We start from the raw sequence: 21,732 nt of genomic DNA on the forward strand, positions 1-21,732 counted from the left end.
CAAGAAAAAATGTGGTTGGACAAATAATCAATTGTTATATACACCACACCAAGGTAAAGCTTCAGCATGACATAAACAGTCAGGAAACTGAAACACATAATTCTGTCAACACTGCAGCTTTATTAAATGTAAATACTAAGAGAGAATTTGTTTTAATGCTATGATACAATGTAACTGTCAGGGCTAAAATGATTTCTTTTACTATAGTAATTTATGAAAACATTTCACATGAATTTCTTATTTTGAGCATAACTAATAAAGCTATCTGTTGCCATTACTAATTTTGAACTACAAACCAGTCAATAACACCCCACCACCTATCATCTATGTTATGAAGTTTATTATTTTATTATTGATGTTTAAATTAAATTTATATTTAGAAATGCAGATAACTTATACCACTAAATATCATTTTCACTAAATGCTAGTATATCAGTAGTAGTCTTTTGCAGACTGAAATTTCTAGAAACTCTCACCTATAAATATAACCAACGAGACATGCCAAGAAGACAGTGTATATTACTGGTTTGCTACAGTTGGTAAACTATAAACCTCTGAATTGTTAATTGAGAACATAAGATATACTGACCAAAAACTTAATAGATTTTGAATATAATAAACCATTTAACTTCAGTGGATTCACATCAGATATTAGTATATTTTTTTAAAACATTATATAACTTCACAAGTGGAAAACTTGATGCAGAGCTAATTAACTCCCTGTTAAGCATATTACAACACAAAACTGATTTGCTCATTGTGAACTCTCAATAAGATATCTACTTCCAAATCACATAAAAGACTCAATATTGTTTGCAAGTTTGTAAAACTTTTGTATGTAAATCATTACTTGTAATAACCATTATTGTCAATTGTATAACTGTTTGTATATTAAAATATATTTATATTGAAAAAGAAACTGTGTATCAATCTTTTTGGCAAATACCATAAATTGGATACATATTGACATTTAATTACCCTCTAAATTTAAATTATTATTTAACTCAAATTAAGGCTACCTAAAATTATAATATAATAAATTAAGTGCCTCATTGTGAAAATATGTGTCCCTAAAGGAACACATTCACAAGCAACTGGACACATAAAATGATGTATAACGGGGCTAGAGCATGCCAAACAATAATTGGTGGGAAAGCTTCAGTCCAAAACCAGGTAGCAGTAGGAGGAGAAGGGTCCAAACTATTTTCACCTCAAGCATTAGAGGTAGAAGAAAAACAATGTCCATTCTAACCACCCAAACAGGACGTGTGCAAATCCAGTACGCAACCAAAACAAGGCTACCCAGAAACCAGCATTGAAGCAACAGTAGAAAGGTTGTGATGATGCACAGAAAAGGGAGTGGGGTTGAGTTAGTTGGTTGTTCAGTGTTTAATGGCACAAAACAACAAGGCTACCTGCACCATACAACCAGTGAAAAATTAAAATTAAAATTATTAAAGTATGCAAAAAGGAATCATGTTAAAACAAAACAAAGTCCAATTTTTAAATTAAAAACTTAAATGGAGTTAAAAAGGCCAATGGCCCTTAAAAATTTAAAAACAGAACTGAGGTGGTTAGTGTCAACATCGCTAATTAATGACATTGCCCAAAATCAAGGGTGAAACCATGGTAAAAATATGTCTAAAATGGTGCCATCGCTCACAGTTGTAATGATGGTACAACAGTAAAATGTAAGCTATTATGATTTCAGAGTCACACAGACCACACATTGGTGCATCAGTTCCAGATAAAAGAAAATGATGAGTTAAAAAACTGTGCCCAAGATGTAGACTAGCTAGAACAACTTCTCCTTCCAATTCTTATGGAAGCAAGATAGCCAAAGTTCAACAGAAGGTTTTATGTGGAAAAGCTTGTTATCACATTGCTCACTCCAAGTCAATTATCAAATAGCATGGAGCTGAGCTTTAAATACAGGACAGTAACCCATGTATGGGATAGGTATGGTTGTGATAGCACTTGAGCAGACAGGCTTAGCTGTGGTGTCAGAAAGCTTGTTCCTGCATATACCAATGTGGCCTGGTATTCATAAGAACTGGATAGAAATGGATGATAAACAGAAATGAGCAAGTCAGTTTTGAATAGCGACAAGAATAGAGTGAGAACTAATGTGAATCAATTCCAGAGCCAGTAGAGAGCTAAGTTAATCTGTATACATAGTACATTTCGTGTACTGCACAGCTTCTATGTGATTCAGGGCAAGAGAAATGGTGTACAGTTTGGTAGTGAACACAGAAACTGAAGAGTGGATCCTGTGTGCAACCATTGAACTACAACAAACCATAGCAGAGCCCACAGAGTCACTAGATTTTGAACCATCCGTATAAATGGGAATGGAAGGATGGTTTGTAAGATGTTTGCCAAATAGAAAACAGTACTTCCAATCAAGAGTATCCACCTTCTTCAGATGACTCAAAGAAATGTCACATTTGGGGATGTGCTGACCATTGGAGACAGCAACGTCATTCAAGAATAGACCCAATTGTGCCTGGATATGAAGGCCAAAAGAGGCAATAGCAGACAGTCTATTCTTAAAATGCAGGAAGGAAAAGATAACCCTAGGTGGGATGCTGTAGTAAGGATTGAAGTTTTGCCACATACAGTAAAGACAGTTGTAAATAGCAAAAGCGAAGAGAAGGTTCATGAGACTCAGTGTACAAATGCTGTACTGAAGGAGTGCAGAAAGGCCCTGATGGTAAACAGGGTCCACATTTTCAAGGCTAAAGTCTTGGAAGAGCCATAGACCAGAAACCCATAGCCCAGTTTCGATCATATAAGGGAACAATAGACTTTAAGCACAGAATATCAATCCACTTCCCAAGAGATGGAAGAGAGGATACAGAGGATGTTCAGTACCCTTGTACACTTGACACATAGCTGATTTATTTGTGGAATAAAGATCAGCTTACAGTCAAAAATAAGCCCCAAAATCGTTGCCTCAGTGACAATGGAAAGCACAACTTCTCTGAGACAGAAGTGCATGCAAATGATTTTAGAGTAAAAAAAGGTAAAACTGTTTGCTGTGGTCCATTTCAATAAATGATCAAAGACAGTTTGTAGTTGCCCCTCAATAAACCTCATGCTCAATGACTGACATGAGATATGGAAGTTGTCAACATAGAGACTGCTTGCAACTGCAGGTGGAAGTTGTTCACTGATGGCATCAATCTTTATTATGAAAAGTGTGACATTCAAGACACAGCCCTGAAAAACTCCAAATCCCTGTGGGAAAGAATGAGAAAGTGTTGAATCCACATGGACTTGGAATCACTGATTCATTAATAAATGATTAATAAAATTGAGCAAATGGTCACGCAACCTGTACGAGTGGAGGTCTTGCAGGATACCACACCTCCATACACTATTACACGTTTCACTAAGTAAAATGCTTCCCTGATTAACAATTCTAGTTGAATCAGGTAGTCCACAGTGTAGCGCTATCATCGGAACCCACCATTGGGTGGTCAAGAGGAGGTTGTTTGATTCAAGGAACCAAATAAGATAAGCATTAGCAATCTTCTCTAAGATCTTACTGAGAGAGATCATCAAAGCAATTGGATGATAGTTTGAAGGCATGTTGGGAGCTTTCCCAGGCTTAGAAAAAGGGTGAACAATAGCATGGCATCATCAGCATCAGGAAAAACATTCTCCTGCCAGATATGGTTAAAAATAACCAGAAGAATAGCAAGAGAGGTAGGAGAGAGATAATGCAGTATCTCGTAGTGAATATCATCAGGTCTAATTGACGTACTGTTAGACAGATGAAGAGCAAGTTTGAATTCTATCAGTGTAAAGGGGTGATTATATTCAGAGATGATCAGCCCAAAAGGAAAGATGTCATCTGATTTTGAACCATCTGTACAAATAAGAATGGAAGGATAGTTCGAAAGACATTCAGCAAATAACAGACAGTATTTCCAATTGAGTGTGTCTGCTTTTCTTAGATGACTTAAAGATAGGTCACATTTGCAGACTGTAATAAGCCAAGGTAAGATGGGCTGACCAGTGGATACAGCGATGTTATCCAAGGACAGACCCAATTCATCCAACTGCATCTGGATACAAAGGCCAAAATGAGCAATGGCAGATTGTCTGTTCTGAAAAAGTATGGCCCATCAAAGAAGGTAAATACAACCCCAGGTGGAGTGCTTTGGTAAGGAACAAAGTTTCGAAGGACATAGGAAAGACAGTTGCAAATGATGGATATGCAAAGAAGGTTCATGAGACTATGTATAAGCTCTGAACTGGGGAAGTGCGGAAAGCCCTGGTGCAGAGCCAAAGTCCATGATGACAAACAGGGTCCAGCATCTTTAAGGCCAAGGTCCTGGCAGAGCCATAGACCAGTGATTCATAGTTGAGATTTGATTGAATAAGAGCACGATATATCTTTCACAGAGAATACTGATCCACTCCCCAAGTGGTGGAAGAGAGGACACAGAGAATGTTCAGTACTCTTGTACATTTGACCTTAGATGCTTGATGTGTCATATAAAGGTTAGGTTACAGTCAAAGATAAGCCCTAAAAACACTGTCTGAGGAACCACAGGCAGCACAACTTCACCGATACGGAGTTCAGGATCAGGGCAAATATCCAGTTAGTGGCAAGAGCGCATACAAATAGTTTTAGAGAGAGAGAAGTTAAAGCCATTTGCTGTGGTCCACTTCAGTAAATGATTGAGAGCAGTTTGTAGCTGCCGCTCAATGTACCTCATGTTCGACAACTGACATGAGATGCGAAAGTCATTGACATAGAGCCAAGTGGTGGAAGAGAGGACATGGAGGATGTTCAGTGCTCTTGAACATTTGACCCATAGATGTTTGATGTGTGGTATAAAGGTCAGCTTACAGTTAAAGATAAGCCCAAGAACTTTATCTGAGGGACCACAGGCAGCACAACTTCACTGATATGGAATTCAGGATCAGGGTGAATACCCTGTTGGTGGCAAAAGTGTATGCAAACGGTTTTAGAGAGAAAGATGTTAAAGCCGTTTGCTGTGGTCCATTTCAGTAAATGATTGAGAGAGCCATTTGTAGCTGCTGCCTTAATATACCTCATGTTCGACAACTGACATGAGATGTGAAAGTCTTCGACGTAGAGTAAATTTGCAACAGTAAGACGGAGTTGTTCAATGATGGCATTAATCTTTATATTGAAAAGTGTGATACTCAATACACAGCTCTGAGGGACTCCAACTTCCTGTAGAAAAGAACGGGAAAGTGTCAAACTCACACAAACTTGGAATTGCCTGTCCATTAAAAGCTTTTTAATACAAATGGACAAGTGGCCACGTAACCCATATATATGGAGGTCTCGCAAAATGCCACACCTCCATGCTGTATCATAAGCCTTCTCTGATTGATGTTTCAAGTCGAATCAAGTAGTCCGTGGTGGAGTGTTGTCATTGGAACCCACACAGGATGGGTGAGAGGAGGTTGTGTGATTCAAGGAACCAAGCAAAACAAGCATTAACCATCCTCTCTGAGGTCTTACAGAGACAGCTCATCAAAGCAATTGGATGGTAGTTTGAAGGAATCTTGGAATCCTTCCCAGGCTTAGAGAAAGGTACAAAAATAGCCTGGTGCATTCTCCTGCCAGATCCAGTTAAAAACAATAAGAAGAATAGCAAGAGAAGCAGGAGATAGCATTTCATAGTATACATCATCAGGTCTGACCAATGAAGGGCCATTTTGAGTTGCACCAGCGTAAAGGGACGATTATAGTCATAGAGACAATCAGCTTGAAAGGAAAAAGGTGATCACTCTGCCCGAGTCTTGATGGCTAAGAAGGTGGAGGAAGAAGCATAAGTGCTAGATACATGGCAAAAGCTTTCACCTAGAGAATCGGTGATGCTCAAGGTATCAGCTACTTCCTGGCTATCAGAGAGAAAGATCGAGAGGGGGACAGAATTATATTGTCCATTGACCTTTTAAATATTGTCCCATATGACTTTGGAACTGGTGGTAGAAGATATGCTGATTGTGAACTTAAACCAAGATTCCTTCTGGCTTTGACATCTTACCCACTTAGCATGTGCAAGGGCCTGCTGGAAAGCGATGTGCTGTGAGAGTGTGGGATATCTACAGAAAGTATCCCAGGCCTGTTTTTGAGCCTTCTGTACTATGTGGCAGGCAGGATTCCACCATGGACAAGGATATTGTGGAAAACAGGTCAAGGTTTAAGGAATGCATTGAGCAAATGCCTGTATAATACAGTCAGTTACTGCTGCCACACAGTCATCTACTGATGGCTTACAGACCATGGCAGGATCAAGTTCTGTGAGAGCAGTAAAAGAGGGTTAGTTTGCTTGACTCCAGCATCCACCTGGGCACGTGGATTGGGTGGCATCGACCATGGTCACTCTCTCTCAAAATTCTAGGAAAATGACCACTGTTTTGTGGATTATTGCCAACCCTCCATGGGAAAACAGTGAAGGGGAGCAAAAGAGAGATCAATAGCAGTAAAGAACAAACTAGGTGCATGAAAATAAATATGAGAACCACTACTAAAAAGAGAAAAATTGTGATCAGAGAGCATATGCTCTACAAAGTAACCCCTCCCATCAATATTAGCACTTCCCCACATGGGATATTATTCATTAAAGTCCCCTAGATTTAAAAAGGGAGACAGCAATTGTTCAATGAAAGCATCAAGATCTGACTGATCATATATCTCTACAGAGGATAGATAGAGAGAACAAACAGTGATGGTATGACCCAAGGAAACACGAATGGTTACGGCCTCCAAGGGTGTGTCGAGTGGCAAAAACAGGGTGGACACATGCTGATCAACCAACAGTACCACCCCTCCATGCACTTGTCCATCACAAAGTCTGTAATTTCTGTATAAAGAAAACTGCTGAAAGGTGACTGTATTGGCAAATTTTAGAAATGTTTCCTGTTAGGAAAGACATAAAGGATGGTAGGATGAAGTCAGTATTTTGATGTCATCCAGATTAGAACATAAACCTCGACAATTCTATTCTATCAAGGTGGCCATTTTTATTTATGTGTAGGCTAATTGGATGGAGAGCCCTTCTGTTTACAAGCACAACTTTTTTTGTCATTATTGGAGGGAGCTCTATCAACCTCCATGGATCCTGCTTTGGGCTGATTGGGCAGGTATTTGCTGTTGAAATAGGATTCCAGCCACTGAAAACATAAATGAATGATTGTTTTGCATTTTGGAGTGGAAGAGAAGATGTACCCAAGGAAATGCCCATGCCCAGAACCAAAGGAAGTAAATCTTGGGGTTTGCTGGTATGTATGTTAGGGACAGAGATGGGTGTTAACCTTGATTCATCAACTTTTTTAACCATGGAGGTCAAAAGATTTTTCATTTGGTTTGAGAACAATTCTTTTGGAGGCACAGAAAGATCTGTTTGCACTATCACTGTGGTAGTGAAAGGAAGTGCAGCAGCATATATCTGAGATGAAGTGGTGGACAGCAATTTTCAAGCCTCAGGATAGGTAATGTTATGAATCGTTTTCAAACGCTGCACCTCTTTTTCTTCCAACCATTTATGGCAAGAATGAAAGTAGGATGGGTGAGAGCCATTGCAATTGATGCAATGAGAGTCCATTTCACATTTGTAAGCGTCATGGTCCTTGCCACTGCAAAGAGCACACGTCAAGAAACCACGACATGATGTCTTCGAGGAATTGAACTGCTGACACTGGAAATATCTGAGAGAATTTGGAATGTGTGGCTGTGCCTTGCAATTAAGATAACCAGCCTTGATGGTGGCAGGTGGATGTGGTGATGTAAATGTCAGAATGAGGACACTGGGCTGCATCATAATTCCATCTTTGCAAGTGGAGATACGCCTCATTGCAGAAAATCCTTGGGTGGAGAAGCCAGCTAGAATCTGCAACTCAGGGATGCTCTTCAAATCCCCCTTAACAATAACTCTTTGTGACAAATTCAAAACAGCCTAAGGAAGTATGTCCCTAATTGCCTTTGAATGCAAGAGGAGTTCACTGTGTTAAGATATAGATTTTTCCACTATATGTCACCAGAGCTAAGCTTTCTTTATTGATTTTGAAGAACCAGCAAGTTCCTCCTGAATGAAAAAGGGAGACATATGCCCTAAAGATTTGTCTGAAAGAAAATGTAGTATAAGAAAATGAGGGACAGGTATTACAGATGTTGAAGATCGCTGCTCAGAATCTTCAAAACGTGGTTGTTTACCTATGGACTGTTTTTTCACTAGTTTATTTGAATTTTTATTTGGAGGATCCAAAATAAAAAAAGGAATATTTTGGTGCCCACTGACCCCACCTACCATGGAGCCCTATGAGGAGATGCACTATAATGCCAAACAAAGATATTGCAGCAGGGTTTCGTGAGCACTATACCCGAACACTAGCATAAGATACAGTGTCTACAACACCTGTTGAAAACGTCCAACACTGATACTTGGTTGATCCTAGCCCAAGTGGACCAGCCGACTAACCCTAGGGGCCACCCCAAGGCTACCTGTCTATAGAATTCAAGGCCAAAGTGGTGTGTTAGGGTTGGATCCCTCAACCACCAGGATCCTCTTGATGGGTCACCATGTACAACAAACATGTGGGTGAATGTTTAAATCCCAGAGGAGGTAAACTGAAAGAACAGAACCTTCCCTAGGAGGTCCCCTCACCACGTACAAAAATCCACACTGAGGGGCAGGAATAAGTTCCGAGAGAACAGTGAAACAGGGCCAGTTGGCCTGGTCCAGCTTCCAACATGGCAAGCGAGTCAAGTGGCACTGACCATGGCCAGTGTCCCTCAATATGATAGGAAAATTATCACTATCCTGTGGGTCACTGCCAATCCACCAAGAAAAATGAGAGAAAAGTGAAGGGGAGTAAATAGAGAGATCAATAGTTGTAAAAGACTACTAGATGCATAAAAATAGGTATGAATACTACTACTGTAGAGAAAAAGGTTATGATCCGAGAGCATACACTCTACAGAATGACCCCTCCCATCAATATCAGCACTATCAGAGAGATTATGCCCAATAACTTACCCCCAATATTAAAAAAGGGAGATTGTTATTGTTCAATAAAAGCATCAAGATCTAACTAATCATAGATCTCCTCAGGAGACAGGTAAAAAGAACAAACAATGATGGTATGACCCAAGGAAATATGGATGGCTACAGCTTACATGGGTGTACTGAGTGGCAAAGAGAGGGTGGGCACATGCTGATCAACTAGCAGTGCCAGTCTGTCACACAACCTGTCATTTCTATTCAAAGAAAACTCCCAAAAGATGCCTATATCAGCAGGTTTCAGAAATGTTTCTTGTAAGGAATGACACACAGCATGGTAAGAATCAAACAGCACTATGATACCATCCAAATCAGAGTGGAAACCTCGACAGTTCCAATGTGTCAATGTGGCCATTTTTATCTATGTGGAAAGAGCCCTTCTCTTTTTGACCATGTCTGTTCTCTTTATTACAAGGATGTCTGTCGACTTTTAAGGATCCTGCCCTCGATCAAGTAAGCAGGTCTCTGTTGATAGATGAAGATTCTAGTGACTAAGGTTGGGAATGAATAATTGCTTTGCATCTCTGGGCCAAAGAAAAAGATGAAGCCGAGGAAATGCCAAAAGCTGGAGCCAAAGGAAGTGGATTTGGGGAGCCATTGGAAGGAATAGTGGGGATAGAGATAGGTGTTAATGTTGACTTGTCCACCCTCTTAACCACGGAGAGCAAAGGCTTCTTCATGTGGTTTGAAAACGACTGTTAGAGACATGAAGAGATCTGTCTGCACTCCCAATGTAACACTGTAATGGAGTGCAGTAGCATACATCCAATATGGAGTGGTGAATGGTACCTTTTGAGCCTCAGGGTAATAAACATTGTGAACTGTTTTCAAATGCTGTTCCTCTTTTTCCTTCACCCACCTAGGGCAAGAACAAAAGCAAGAGGTGTGAGAGCCACTAAAGTTGGCACAATTAGGGTCTATTTCACACTCACAGGCATCATGGTCCTTGACACTGCAACAAGTACACATCAAGAAACCATGACATGATGTCGAGTGACCAATACTCTGACAATGGAAACATCTGTGAGAGTTTGGAATATATGGCCACACCTTGCAATTTAGATATTGCATGATGGTGGTAGGTGGGCATATTGATGTAAACATTAAAATTAGGTCACTGGTTGGTATCATAATTCCATTTTTGCAAGTGGAGACACACCTCACTGTAGAAACTCCTGGGGTGGAGAAACCAGCTAGGATCTTTGACCTGGGGATGTTCTTCAAACCTCTCTCAACAATATCTCCTTGAGATATTTTCAAACTAGCATAGGGAGTAACCTCAATGGGTATATCCCCAATGGCCTTCAAATGCAAGAGGAGTTCGCTCTGTTTCAGAGTGAATGTTTCCACCATGATGTCCCCAGAATGTAGCTTTTTGACTGACTTAGGAGAGCCAGCAAGCCCCTCTAGTTCTTTCTGAATAAAAAAAAATCAGAATAAATCTGAATAAAAAGGAGACATTTACCCCATAGATTTTTCTGATAAAGAATGTAATATCAGAAAACAAGGCACAGGTATTGAAGAGGTTGAAGATTTCTCTTCAGATTCTTCAAGACATGGTCCATTACTTTCAGTGTGTTTCTTAGTATTTTATTTTCAGTTAGGGGATCCATAATAAAGAAATAATATTTTAGTGTTCACTGATGTCACCCACCATGAAGCCCTATGAGGGGATGCACTACAATGCCAAACGAGGACATTGCATACTATTCCCAAACACCAGCATTAGATACAACACCTGCTAAGAATGCCCAACACTGGTGCTTCGTTGACCCTAGTCCTAGTGGACCAGCTGATTGACCCTGGGAGGAAGTACCCCAAGGTCACATGTCTACAGGAATTCAAAACCAAAGTGATGTGTTAGGGTTGAACCACTCAACCACCAGAATCCTCTCCTTCTTTTCACTGGTCATCATGTGGGTGGATGTTTAGATCACAGAGGAAGTAAACTAAAGTACAAAACTTTCTCCGGGAGGTCCCTTCACCACGTGCAGGAATTCAAACAGAGAGAAGTGGGTTGAAAAATTGATAGGAAAGACCTGACAACACCTGAAGCACCCACCTTCCTAGAACCTATGGAATAGTCACTAGTATCACAGACAGTAGAGGCCCTGGAAGTGAGTAACCTAAGTAGTCATCCAAAGATTTAAAAAAAATCTCCAAAAACTATTCTATGTAAAAATGAGGCCATACACAAGTCCAATAGATAAGACTTTGGTAATTTCACATTAGTTATAAATGTGTTTATGTGAAGGAGATCCCAACAACAGAGGAGCCGTATTTGAAGGAAATAGGCTGAGGAAGACAGTTGTGCCAAGGTGGAATACTAAAAGCTACACGAGGGCTACCTGCACTAGCTATCCCTAATTTAGCAGTGTAAGACTAAAGAGAAGGCAGCTAGTCATCACCATCCACTGCCAACTGTTGGGCTACTCTTTTACCAACTAATAGTGGGATTGTCCATCACGTTATAATGCCCCCATGGGTGAAAGGGTGAGCATGTTTGGTGTGACAGGAATTCAAACCTGTAACCCTCAGATTAAAAGTCGAATGTTTGTTATGTTGGAGAATAACTCACCCCTCTTATGAATAACATATATACTAAGTAATTTTAAAAGTTATAAATACTAAGTATTAGTGAAATAGAATAAGTATTATGTATGGAGTAATAAGTCACTATGCTGTCAAAGCCAGAAGTTTGGTATTTTTAGAAAAATGTTCATTGTTTATAATCTACATAACATTATGTGCAAATCCATCTAAAAAAAGTGAAAATGTCTAGTCTAGTATACTTTATGATGAAAATCTTTTAAATATGGAATTCTCATTTTTACGTTTAAAACTGACCATTACTTACTGCCTTTTTCAAAAATAAGCTATCTTGAGTTAGGTGGTATGTGCTCAAAAGTCCTCCCAGTACACGAATGGTTGTTTCAAAGAAATTTACATCTTTGTTGATATTAAAGTTCAATTTGTTAGCAACCCAATCTCTAGCTTCCTGGAACTCTGTTTGAAAAGTGATGAAAATTGAAATTTAATACTTTTTTATACCTTTAAAAATATATACAAACAGAAAGTGTGTGTGTATATATTTAGGATTAAATGTATCAAGATTACAATATTTTTCTTTTTTCCCCCCACTCTGTTGGTCTTTATTAAAGCATTTCTTTTAATCTATTAACCTTACCTTATTTCAGCTTTAAATTATGTTTTGAAATGCTTAAATATTTTAGACTTTACATGAAGTTATTTGTAATAATTCATAATTAACACCTTAATGGCTTAAACTTTTTAATGCTAAGGAATATCCATTAAGCAAACAACTCAAAGTAAAAGATTAAACTCAATCAAAAGCAAGTCTATAAAATTATTTGGATTTTAGTGTTCCCATTTTCTCATTATTATTAATCAACATTATTTTGAATTAATTCAAGGCTGTTCATCTCAATGAAATAGTCATGACTCATGAAACTAATCAACTTGAAATATGTGTTTCCAATTATTAGTATTCTAACTATCCATAGGTCTTGTGAAAAAGATATTAGTTGAATTGAACTGATTAATGAGTCTGACAATCAACTGATTAAAAAATGTCACTAACCACTCAACCATACTTGTCAAACAAGAATTTTGTCATTTTTCAGACCAATATTGATGCAAGAGAACATACAGTGTTCTGAAAGTATCAGATGTGCTCAGCTTAATGAACATAGAATGAATTCTATGCATAACCAGGATCAGTTGATATGCCATGAAACAAATTAAGAAAAAAAACAAACCTTATCCATGCATATTTCTAGTGCTACAAATACATTTACCCAAATCCAGAAAGAATTGTATGCCAACGGCCTCCAGAAGAGTTCCTTTTTCTACAGGAACAAAAACCAAAAGATCTCAACTAGAATGTTGTGAAATGACTTTACTTAAGAAAACTATAAGAAAAGTCACTTCTACACTAGACTCAATGTGGCATACTTTCATACTTGTGTAATTATCTTGTCTCTCATTTTCCAAGTTAAGAGTGTAAACTGACAAAACTGGAAAGACTGATGTTGCTGGCAAAAGTACAGTTGAATTTGTACAGCAATGACCTTGATTATTGATTTGGAATAAGTTTTTGTGTCCCATACCAGTTCCACTGTGATTAGATGTCATGTCTTGTGTTGTGACCATAAAAAGACTTCATATCAAGGGATTTGTAAATGATGATTTTAGAAGACAGAAGTAATAATTAACTCTTTTCAAATACATTTAGATAGATCAAACCCTGATGTAAGAGCACAAACATTATTCCTATTATTACAATGAAACTAATAAGCAATGTAGACACTGTTTCCAGCCTAGTCTGTTTACTTCTTTCAGAGATCCTACTTACAGGCTTGAAAATATAATCTTTTCATTTTGATTCAACTTGTTTCTGTACTTCTTTTTTGATAATCCCTATTCTCCTTTCTTAATTAACAATTTTTAATTATCTGGTAACAATAAACAAAACTGAAGGATTGCTACTTCATGTTTTGAATGTCTTTTACATCACTGTAAGTCACTTAAAGACTTTTTGGCATATCCATAATATAAAGAATTTGAATATATTATATTAAAATGATTGGAATATGCAAATAAGTAAGTTGCATCACAATCAAAGCTGATATGGTCAGTGGAATGGAACGTATCATCACTAATTTTGACATTCCTTGATGATGCATAGGTTTGGGTGATGCCATCAAAAATTACTTGCTTTGGGAAAGGATATATAATAGCCCTTTTCAATGCAAAATATTCCTTACCTGCAGATCATACAGATGTGTTGTGATCAAGGATTTATAATTTCTAAGATGGGAGATATCACCCGTACTTAATGAAATTTTAAAGCAGAAAAATACGGAACAACTTGAGACACCAGAACTTGTCCAGAAAGAGACCTGATGTAAGTTTTATGCCAGCCATGGTAAGTAAAATGTAACGTCTTGAAACTCCTTTGTGTGACAAAGGGTTGTGGAAAAAGCTGCCCACGTGCCTTTGGCCTCAAGCATGTAACATAATTAATAAAAACTTACAACTGTAAAAGCAACATATGGTGCTATGATGACATGTTCAAATGCTGCATACTTTAAGCAACCAAAGAATGAAATGGATAGTCATACCATGCAGGACACAGTATCAAAGAATTTCTGTTTTACTGGACAGCTGAAACAGACACTGCAAAACATTGCATAAATGGACTTGGTGATATGGACTGTAACATGGTTAAACTTCAAAATAATGCTAATATAATTTACTCAACCTCTGTAAATTCATCTAAAAAGTTTAAACCAAAAAATTAATTTCAATCATACCTTTTTTCAGACCCATAATATACATTGTATCCAGAGCATCAATTAAAGTGAGGCCTACTCCAAACCAGTTATGATAGGACTTGGACACAGGTTTCAAATGATCTTGACCCCATGCATATTCTCTGTAACCTTTCCAAGCATGCTTGAAAGCATCTACAACAGCTCTTTGATATGAATTGGTTGGACCTATTTAAAAACATAGATTTTTACATATAAGAAAATCAATACCAAAATTATCTACTCAAGAAGGATCAGTTCAAATTTCTAGTAAGTATGAACAGTGAAAAGAATTTTTTTATTTTCACAAGTACAAATGATATCCTGTCACAGAATAGCTTATTATACTATCCACAGTTCCAAGATGTTTTGACCTTATGTTGTCCTGTTACCCAAATAAAATAACTAAAATTGTCTTTCATGGACTTTATATGTATAAAGTTATCATTTTTTCTCTTCTTCTTGAAAAGAACTAATTTGATTTTTGATTAAACTTAACCTTGCATGAAATACTAATTTTCATTAGTTTGTACATTAAATTGTTACCAGCTTGTACAAGTTTTAAATGTATGCAATGCATTTTGTCTTTACTGTCTTAATTACTGAAAGAATTAACTTTGTTATACTGATTACATAAAAAAAAATAAACATTAACTATTAACTTGTGGTATAAGACATACATTACAACTGGTAGTACTACAAGTCACTACACGCACTATGAGCCACAACTGTTACCTTGACTGAAAGTGTTGACATTACAAGTCACTATACACACTATGAGCTATAACTGTTACCTTGATTGAAAGTGATAACACTACAAGTCACTATGCACATTATGAGCCACAAATGTAACTTTGATTGAAAGTCATGATATTACAAATCACTACAAATACTATGAACCACAGCTGTCATCTTAACTGAAAGTTATGGCACTACGTACACTATGATTAATATGTTTCATTATTTGGAATTAAGCACAAAACTACACAATGGGCTATCTGTGCTTTGTCCACCAAGGGTATCAAAACCTGATTTATAGTGGAATGAGTCTACAGACATACTGCTGTAGCGCGCTGAAGGGACACACACCATGAGCCACAGCTGTGATCTGAATTGAAAGCATGGTATTACAAGTCACTGTTGTAAAGTGACAGCAGTACAAGTCACTATGTTCAGTATGAGCAAAGCTGTGATCTAGATTGAAAGTACACTTGATAAACATTTTACTTATGATAAATATCATCAGAAAGAAGCAGTCACACAGAAGTCTCTCTACTAGTCCTTGTGTTGTGTATTGGATAAGTGTGTAATAGCAAAGTTCTGCATAGAGTAGAATGTAACATAATAATGACAGCATTTGTTTTCAGTACTAAGAATATATATGTACTAGAAGACATACCTAAGAATTGTAACAAAGGAGAATTTGTACTGTACGTAGTTATTGTATACATGATCAAAATTTAAATTCTTTTTTCTTGTTAATTAGGTACTTATAAATTATCAAAATATATAATGAACATTTTCATACATAAGTTCTCAGTTATTAGCAATTTTTATAATAAGAATGGTCTCAAAAGATTTTATTTGTCAATCATAGTTTATCAGTCATTATTGGAAAGAATTAGAGATACTGTTTAACACCTGGTAAAATTTTAAAAAACACAAAAATAATGTACAATCACAAATGACTGATCTTCAGATTTCTTAAATTATAATTTATATACAAAGACTATCTGCTGTTAGTCTTACCTATTGTTTCAAAAGGTTTTTCTTCTTTCTGTCCCAAAATTTGTTTTAGTATCTCTTTTGAAGTTACTCTCTTAACCTGACAAAAGGTTACATAAAATACTATGTAATTTATAAATTTGATTTATTAACAAGAAAAAATGTACCTCTAAAAACTAATTATAATAATGAAGGACTTAATACTAATTCATTATCATGTCAAACTATTCAGTTTGTTCATGCACTTTTAACACTACAAGTTTATAATAAAAAAATTTAGCTTGTATTAGCTCTGCTTTTCTCTGTCTCGTGTTAAATTAATTTTAGAACTTATAGTTAACCTACAAATATAAATGATATTTACTCATACAAGGCTTACTTCTTTCTTGCTCTGATTATGAGATGTTTCAATTTGTTGTCCAAATACTTCAATTTGCTCCTTATTATTTAAAGGCTTAACTTGGTGCTCTTTGTTTAAAGATTCCGTAAAAGAAATAGGATGGGTGACTTTTATAATATCATTCCACTGGACAAGTTTACTTTTCATTATTTTAAGTGGAAGTTCTCTAAATGCAGAGTACACGTAAATCAGTGATAGAAAGCAAACTACTAACAAAACAATGATGATGAATCGAAGAAATCTTGGTAGGCGGTTCCACTCCTGGAAATAAACAAAATATCACTATATCTGTAGTAGATATTATGATCCATGATCATATACTTCCATGAATTTCTGTTGTTATTTTTTGTTAGTTAAAGAACAAATGTTTGAAAGAAATGACATATGCAAACAAGTTCATCATGTTACCACACAAAATTCAATAATTGAGAATTTTGTGTGCGTGTGTGTGAATATCATTGAAAGTGTAAAGAACTGGTATTTGTTTTTAAAATACAAGTTTTTTGCACTGTAAACCACCTTTTTTTAACAATGTTTTGTCTGTAAACATAAAAGTTCAATAAAGATTGAAAATAATGGATACTTTATGTAAAAAAGTTGACACTAAATAGCAAAAATATACCTGCATATTTGGTTATTTGATCAAAATGTTGTAAAATTGAAATATTAACTTCTAAGCCAAACTGTGTGTTACAAAAACTATTGTTAAAGTGTTATATATATTTTAGTTTGGAAATTAAATGGTTATAAGGTTTCATTAATATGTAACTTAACAAAAAATTATAATGAGTAAATCACAAATTCAATAGTATCAAATGTTTTAATTATTCCTTTTTTAATTTTTATTTCTTCAAATGCATTTTAATAAAACAAGAAATATTTAAAATTAATCAAAAATACAATTATTGGTTTGTATAATATTCTGCAAGTTTTTGCTGAAGAGCAAAAACAATCACTGGTTTCAGCAAATTGAAAATGACTTACCACCATCATGTACTTCTTTTCTCTATTGAATAATCATAGAACTACATAAGTGCACTGCCATTTTAACCAAATGACCTAAATATCACCTATGTCTAGTACTCACTAACAGAAGTAATTGACATGTTTCACACATACCCGACAAAGACTTCTCTTCCTTATTGACATCTGTTGTATTTCAGATGTGGAAATAGAAAATGACATGGTGCCAGTTGTTTTGCCTTCTATGTTTTTGGTACCACTACAACCTTCTTACTTTTTATTACAATAAATGTCTGTGAAGTGTCTAAAACCAAAAACAATCAAATTTGAAAATCTTAAAACATTAATATCCCTCATACAGCATAATGTGCTTCTAACTTTGACACTGCAGTACAAAACAAAAAAAACATGTTTAGATCACTTTCCTCAAAAAAATAGTGTGTAAAAAGTAGTTCTGAAAATGTTTTAAGCCAATATATTTGTGGTTACAGGAGGGATACAGTATCTATAAAAGTCTTTAAAAATAATACAAATACTAACAAATAAAAGAAAAATGCCTTGTAATTTTTAAAAATTTTGACTTAACTAGAGGCAGTTATTTAGTATGATGAAAACTGCTCACAATATGTATACATATGAAAAAACATTTGTTGAATGATTTTTTGTTTACATTTCAGCAAACTTATAATTTAAATTGATTTCACCTGTCCCGTAGATTTATCCAACTTTCAGTTTTGATATTTCTTATCAAAGGTATGTGTTTCTTTGTGACAGCAATATAAACAAACTGTTAGATTACAAGGTATCTTTCAAAATACAAAACAGCTAAACAACAGTACCTCTGCTTTTGGAATGACTGGTTATGATGACATTTTACTGTTAGTAGAAGATATAAAACTGTATTAAATTTGAACATTGTGTAACATAGTACAAACTAAACTTATATAAAGAATTGAAAAAAACATTAAATAAGTAATGATATTTATTACACAAATTTTAGTCTTCCAGACAACATACCCACTAATAAGACAAACAGGATTATATGCTATATACATAGAAATACAAAGTTTCAGAAAATGAAAAACAAACAAACAAGGTCATCAGTTCTGTTTATAAGATTAGGAATAATGTTTCAGTTCTGAATACCTTATCTAAGAAAGGAATATTAAATATCTGGAAAAGGTTAAGACAAGCTACCAGGATGATTGGAAATCTTGTTGAAGGTAATCATATGGCAAGACCAGAAAATAATTTTATAAATATAGAAAAACCATTAATACCAACTTTCAAAATGTTTCTCTAATTGATCTTTGATAAAATATTCTAACAACAAAATGCAAACTAACAAAGCTATAACTTTCCACACACTACCCCAACCCATTCAAGATAAACTTCAATCAGCAATGATTTTGTCAATGTCAAAAGACTTCTGAAGTAACAGTTTAAGTTCCCACATCATTTTGTAAGGTGTTTCATTAAATATTTAAAACCAAGCTGCATTTTGTCATTCAGGGATGCCCTTATCCAAACAGTGAAAAAAATCAAAAAACACTGAGAGGTCTGTTGTTTCTAAGCTTCACAGTATCACCCTTAACTTTTGAAAAACAACATGGTGCCTTGCAAAAAAACAACAACAACTAAGTTTTACTGTTAAAACAATTTTAAGCAGATGTGGCAATAAACTTAAGAAATATGCACCTGTTTGATGTGCAGTACACTCTAAAACAGGAAATTTCTAAGTGTTAGAATTCACAAACATTATATTGAAAAAGAAATCACTGTAGTTTGAGGAAAACAAATGAGGAATTATAACCTAATTTATGAACAAAGACCTTTCTGGTCTTTTTAGGATGTCCCATTCACAATGGAAAATGTTAAAAAAAAGATAAAAACTCAAAGCCAGCCTTTATCATTTTAATACTTATTAAATAAATGATAGCAAGGAAACAATAAACATTATTGCTTGTACTATATCTTTTAGTTCAGTAACGTTATCGTAGGCTTAATTCGCTTACACTAACTTAACTAAGGTGCACACATCCCTGTAAATAACACTGAACTACCAAACAGACAATTTTGGAAGTTTCTTAAAAAAAAAAAAATAATCTCAATGCAAATTAAAAATTTCCAGGACTGGTAACTATAAATACACCGTAGTTCAAATGAACCATAGAACAAGATGTTAAAAAACAGATTTATGTCAAACTAAAATAATACTGTTCAGAAAATTTTGGAAACAAAAGATTATTGCAGAAAGATAATTATGTCTCTCCCTACCTCACATCATCACTATATATTAATTATAATCTAGTAACATTATTACTACTGCCCCCCGCTAGTACAGCGGTATGTCTCCGGATTTACAACGCTAAAATCAGCGGTTCAATTCCCCTCGGTGGGCTGAGAAATTGTCCTTCAGATTGGGGGTTGTGCTCACTTAAAAAACCAACGCAGCAATTACGGCCCTGTGTTCCTACAAACGAATCGAGTGGCATATGATGAACAATATTACTACTACTAGTGGTAATCCATATATTTCTTCCCCCCGAAGTTTATATTTAAAATTAATTGCAAATTATTTCACAAATCTAACTTTTAAATAAATTTATCACACGTAAGTGCAAGAATTAAAGTTATCTTACATTTCATAATGTTTTTGTTTGTTTTTTTTAAATTTCGCGCAAAGCTACGCCAGGGCTATATGCGCTAGCCGTCCCTAATTTAGCAATGTTAGACTAGAGGAAGGCAGCTAGTCATCACCACCCACCGCCAACTCTTTTACCAACAAATAATGGGATTGATCGTCGCATTATAACACCCACAGGGCTGAAAGGTCGAGCATGTTTGGTGTGACGGGGATTTGAACCCGCGACTCACAGATTACGAGTCCAGCGCCCTAACCACTTGGCCATGCCGGGTCTCGTGTTATATAACGCTCAAAACTGAGTGTGTAGTGTTTATATATACTCATAACTCAGTATAGATTATAGTTTTATATACATACATATTTATGTACGGATATTATCATTATGCATTGTTGAATATTCTAGCAGTAAATATCATATTGTCTGCGGCTCCTTTAGTATCCTTCTAAAGCTGTATTTTAGTAATAATAGTATTGTGATGTAGGAAACATCAAACGCAACTCGGTTTATATTTCAAGCGTAATGAAATGAATAATCACTGGTAAAATTCTACCAGATTAAGACATTTGAACTAAAAGTTTCATCAACTAGGATTAATATTTGTGCTACCACTACTGTTTCTCAACGTACTCCCAAAAGAAACACAACTCCTTCATTGTACCTACAGTTAGATATAGATGAAAATTTATTCAGTGCAGGAGATCATGCTCCACAGAATTTTCCCCATTCAGCTAGATGACAGAAGTAATTATCTATAGATGATAATCTATATCAGAAAATTCACTCAGTAGCTTGAAAAATAAGGGTTGTAAAGTCCTTTCAGTTAATTATTTTTCAGTCACGTAATTATTCTAGTGAAACTCTATTCACCAACATAGGATGCTAGAACGGATATGTCCTTTTTGGCACATATTTTTTCATAATTAACAAACCATCTTAAAAGTGATGATTTGATGGTAATGTAAGTAACATATCTTACAAATATCGCCTGATAGCTTGGAGAAGAAGGAAGGTCATTTGCTTTCAGTCAGTGAGCCTGCTAACTAACAACTCTCCTAATAAGTGATGATCAGTGAATCCTACCATGTGATTTGGGAGGACTACATTAATGGTCAGATATACTATTGGAAGTTGTCTTTTATCTCTAAAACTAGCAATTCCTCACTTGGCTCATCATGGATAGTCAGGTAAGTACTTTTCGCTCTTTCTCTCTTATCCTTCTCTAAATGTTTCGTCTCTTTCTCAGATTTTCGATTAAGCTAGTGCAAAAAAGGGTCATCTGCGACACAAAAATGCAGTTTCACGACATGTTCCACATGTTTTTGCGTATTAAGTGTACCAATCTATCAAAATATGACGTATGGACTGATCTAATTCAATTCAAGATTCTTCCATGCTTTTGACACGTACCACAATCATACCCAATCTTATTGCTAGCAGACCATTTCCTTTAATGTTTTGATGTATCACATCTGTCTTTGAGAAGTTTTTCAGTTGTTGTCAGGCTTTACGCATCGATTATTATAAATCTTTACTACTCCACGTATTCTTGTGGATCATCTTCTCATAGAGGTGATCAGTTTATTCGGTGAACAGCCTATAGATTTTTGGTT

The 21,732-nt window shown here is 35.7% G+C and overlaps 1 protein-coding gene across 11 annotated transcripts in view; it reads right to left on the reverse strand.

The window, feature by feature from the left end:
• LOC143230727 (endoplasmic reticulum mannosyl-oligosaccharide 1,2-alpha-mannosidase-like) overlaps positions 1-19,967 on the reverse strand; it is a 31,458-nt gene extending 11,491 nt beyond the window's left edge. The window contains exons 1-6 of one of the 11 annotated variants that reach the window (XM_076464786.1): positions 19,752-19,967; positions 17,631-17,778; positions 16,491-16,772; positions 16,136-16,211; positions 14,390-14,575; positions 11,911-12,059 (exon numbers count right to left, since the gene is read on the reverse strand). In XM_076464786.1, coding sequence (XP_076320901.1) covers positions 11,911-12,059; positions 14,390-14,575; positions 16,136-16,211; positions 16,491-16,772; positions 17,631-17,696 — 759 coding nt within the window. In that variant the 5' untranslated portion in view covers positions 17,697-17,778; positions 19,752-19,967. Of the gene's footprint in view, positions 1-11,910; positions 12,060-14,389; positions 14,576-16,135; positions 16,212-16,481; positions 16,773-17,630; positions 17,779-18,313; positions 19,144-19,172; positions 19,697-19,751 lie in introns of those variants that run through there. The other 10 variants (XM_076464779.1, XM_076464783.1, XM_076464780.1 and 7 more) reach the window with 10 other exon arrangements.
• Between the last annotated feature and the right edge of the window lie 1,765 nt (positions 19,968-21,732).

The sequence above is a fragment of the Tachypleus tridentatus genome, chromosome 10 (assembly GCF_004210375.1).
Source record: "Tachypleus tridentatus isolate NWPU-2018 chromosome 10, ASM421037v1, whole genome shotgun sequence".
Classification (NCBI taxonomy): domain Eukaryota; kingdom Metazoa; phylum Arthropoda; class Merostomata; order Xiphosura; family Limulidae; genus Tachypleus; species Tachypleus tridentatus.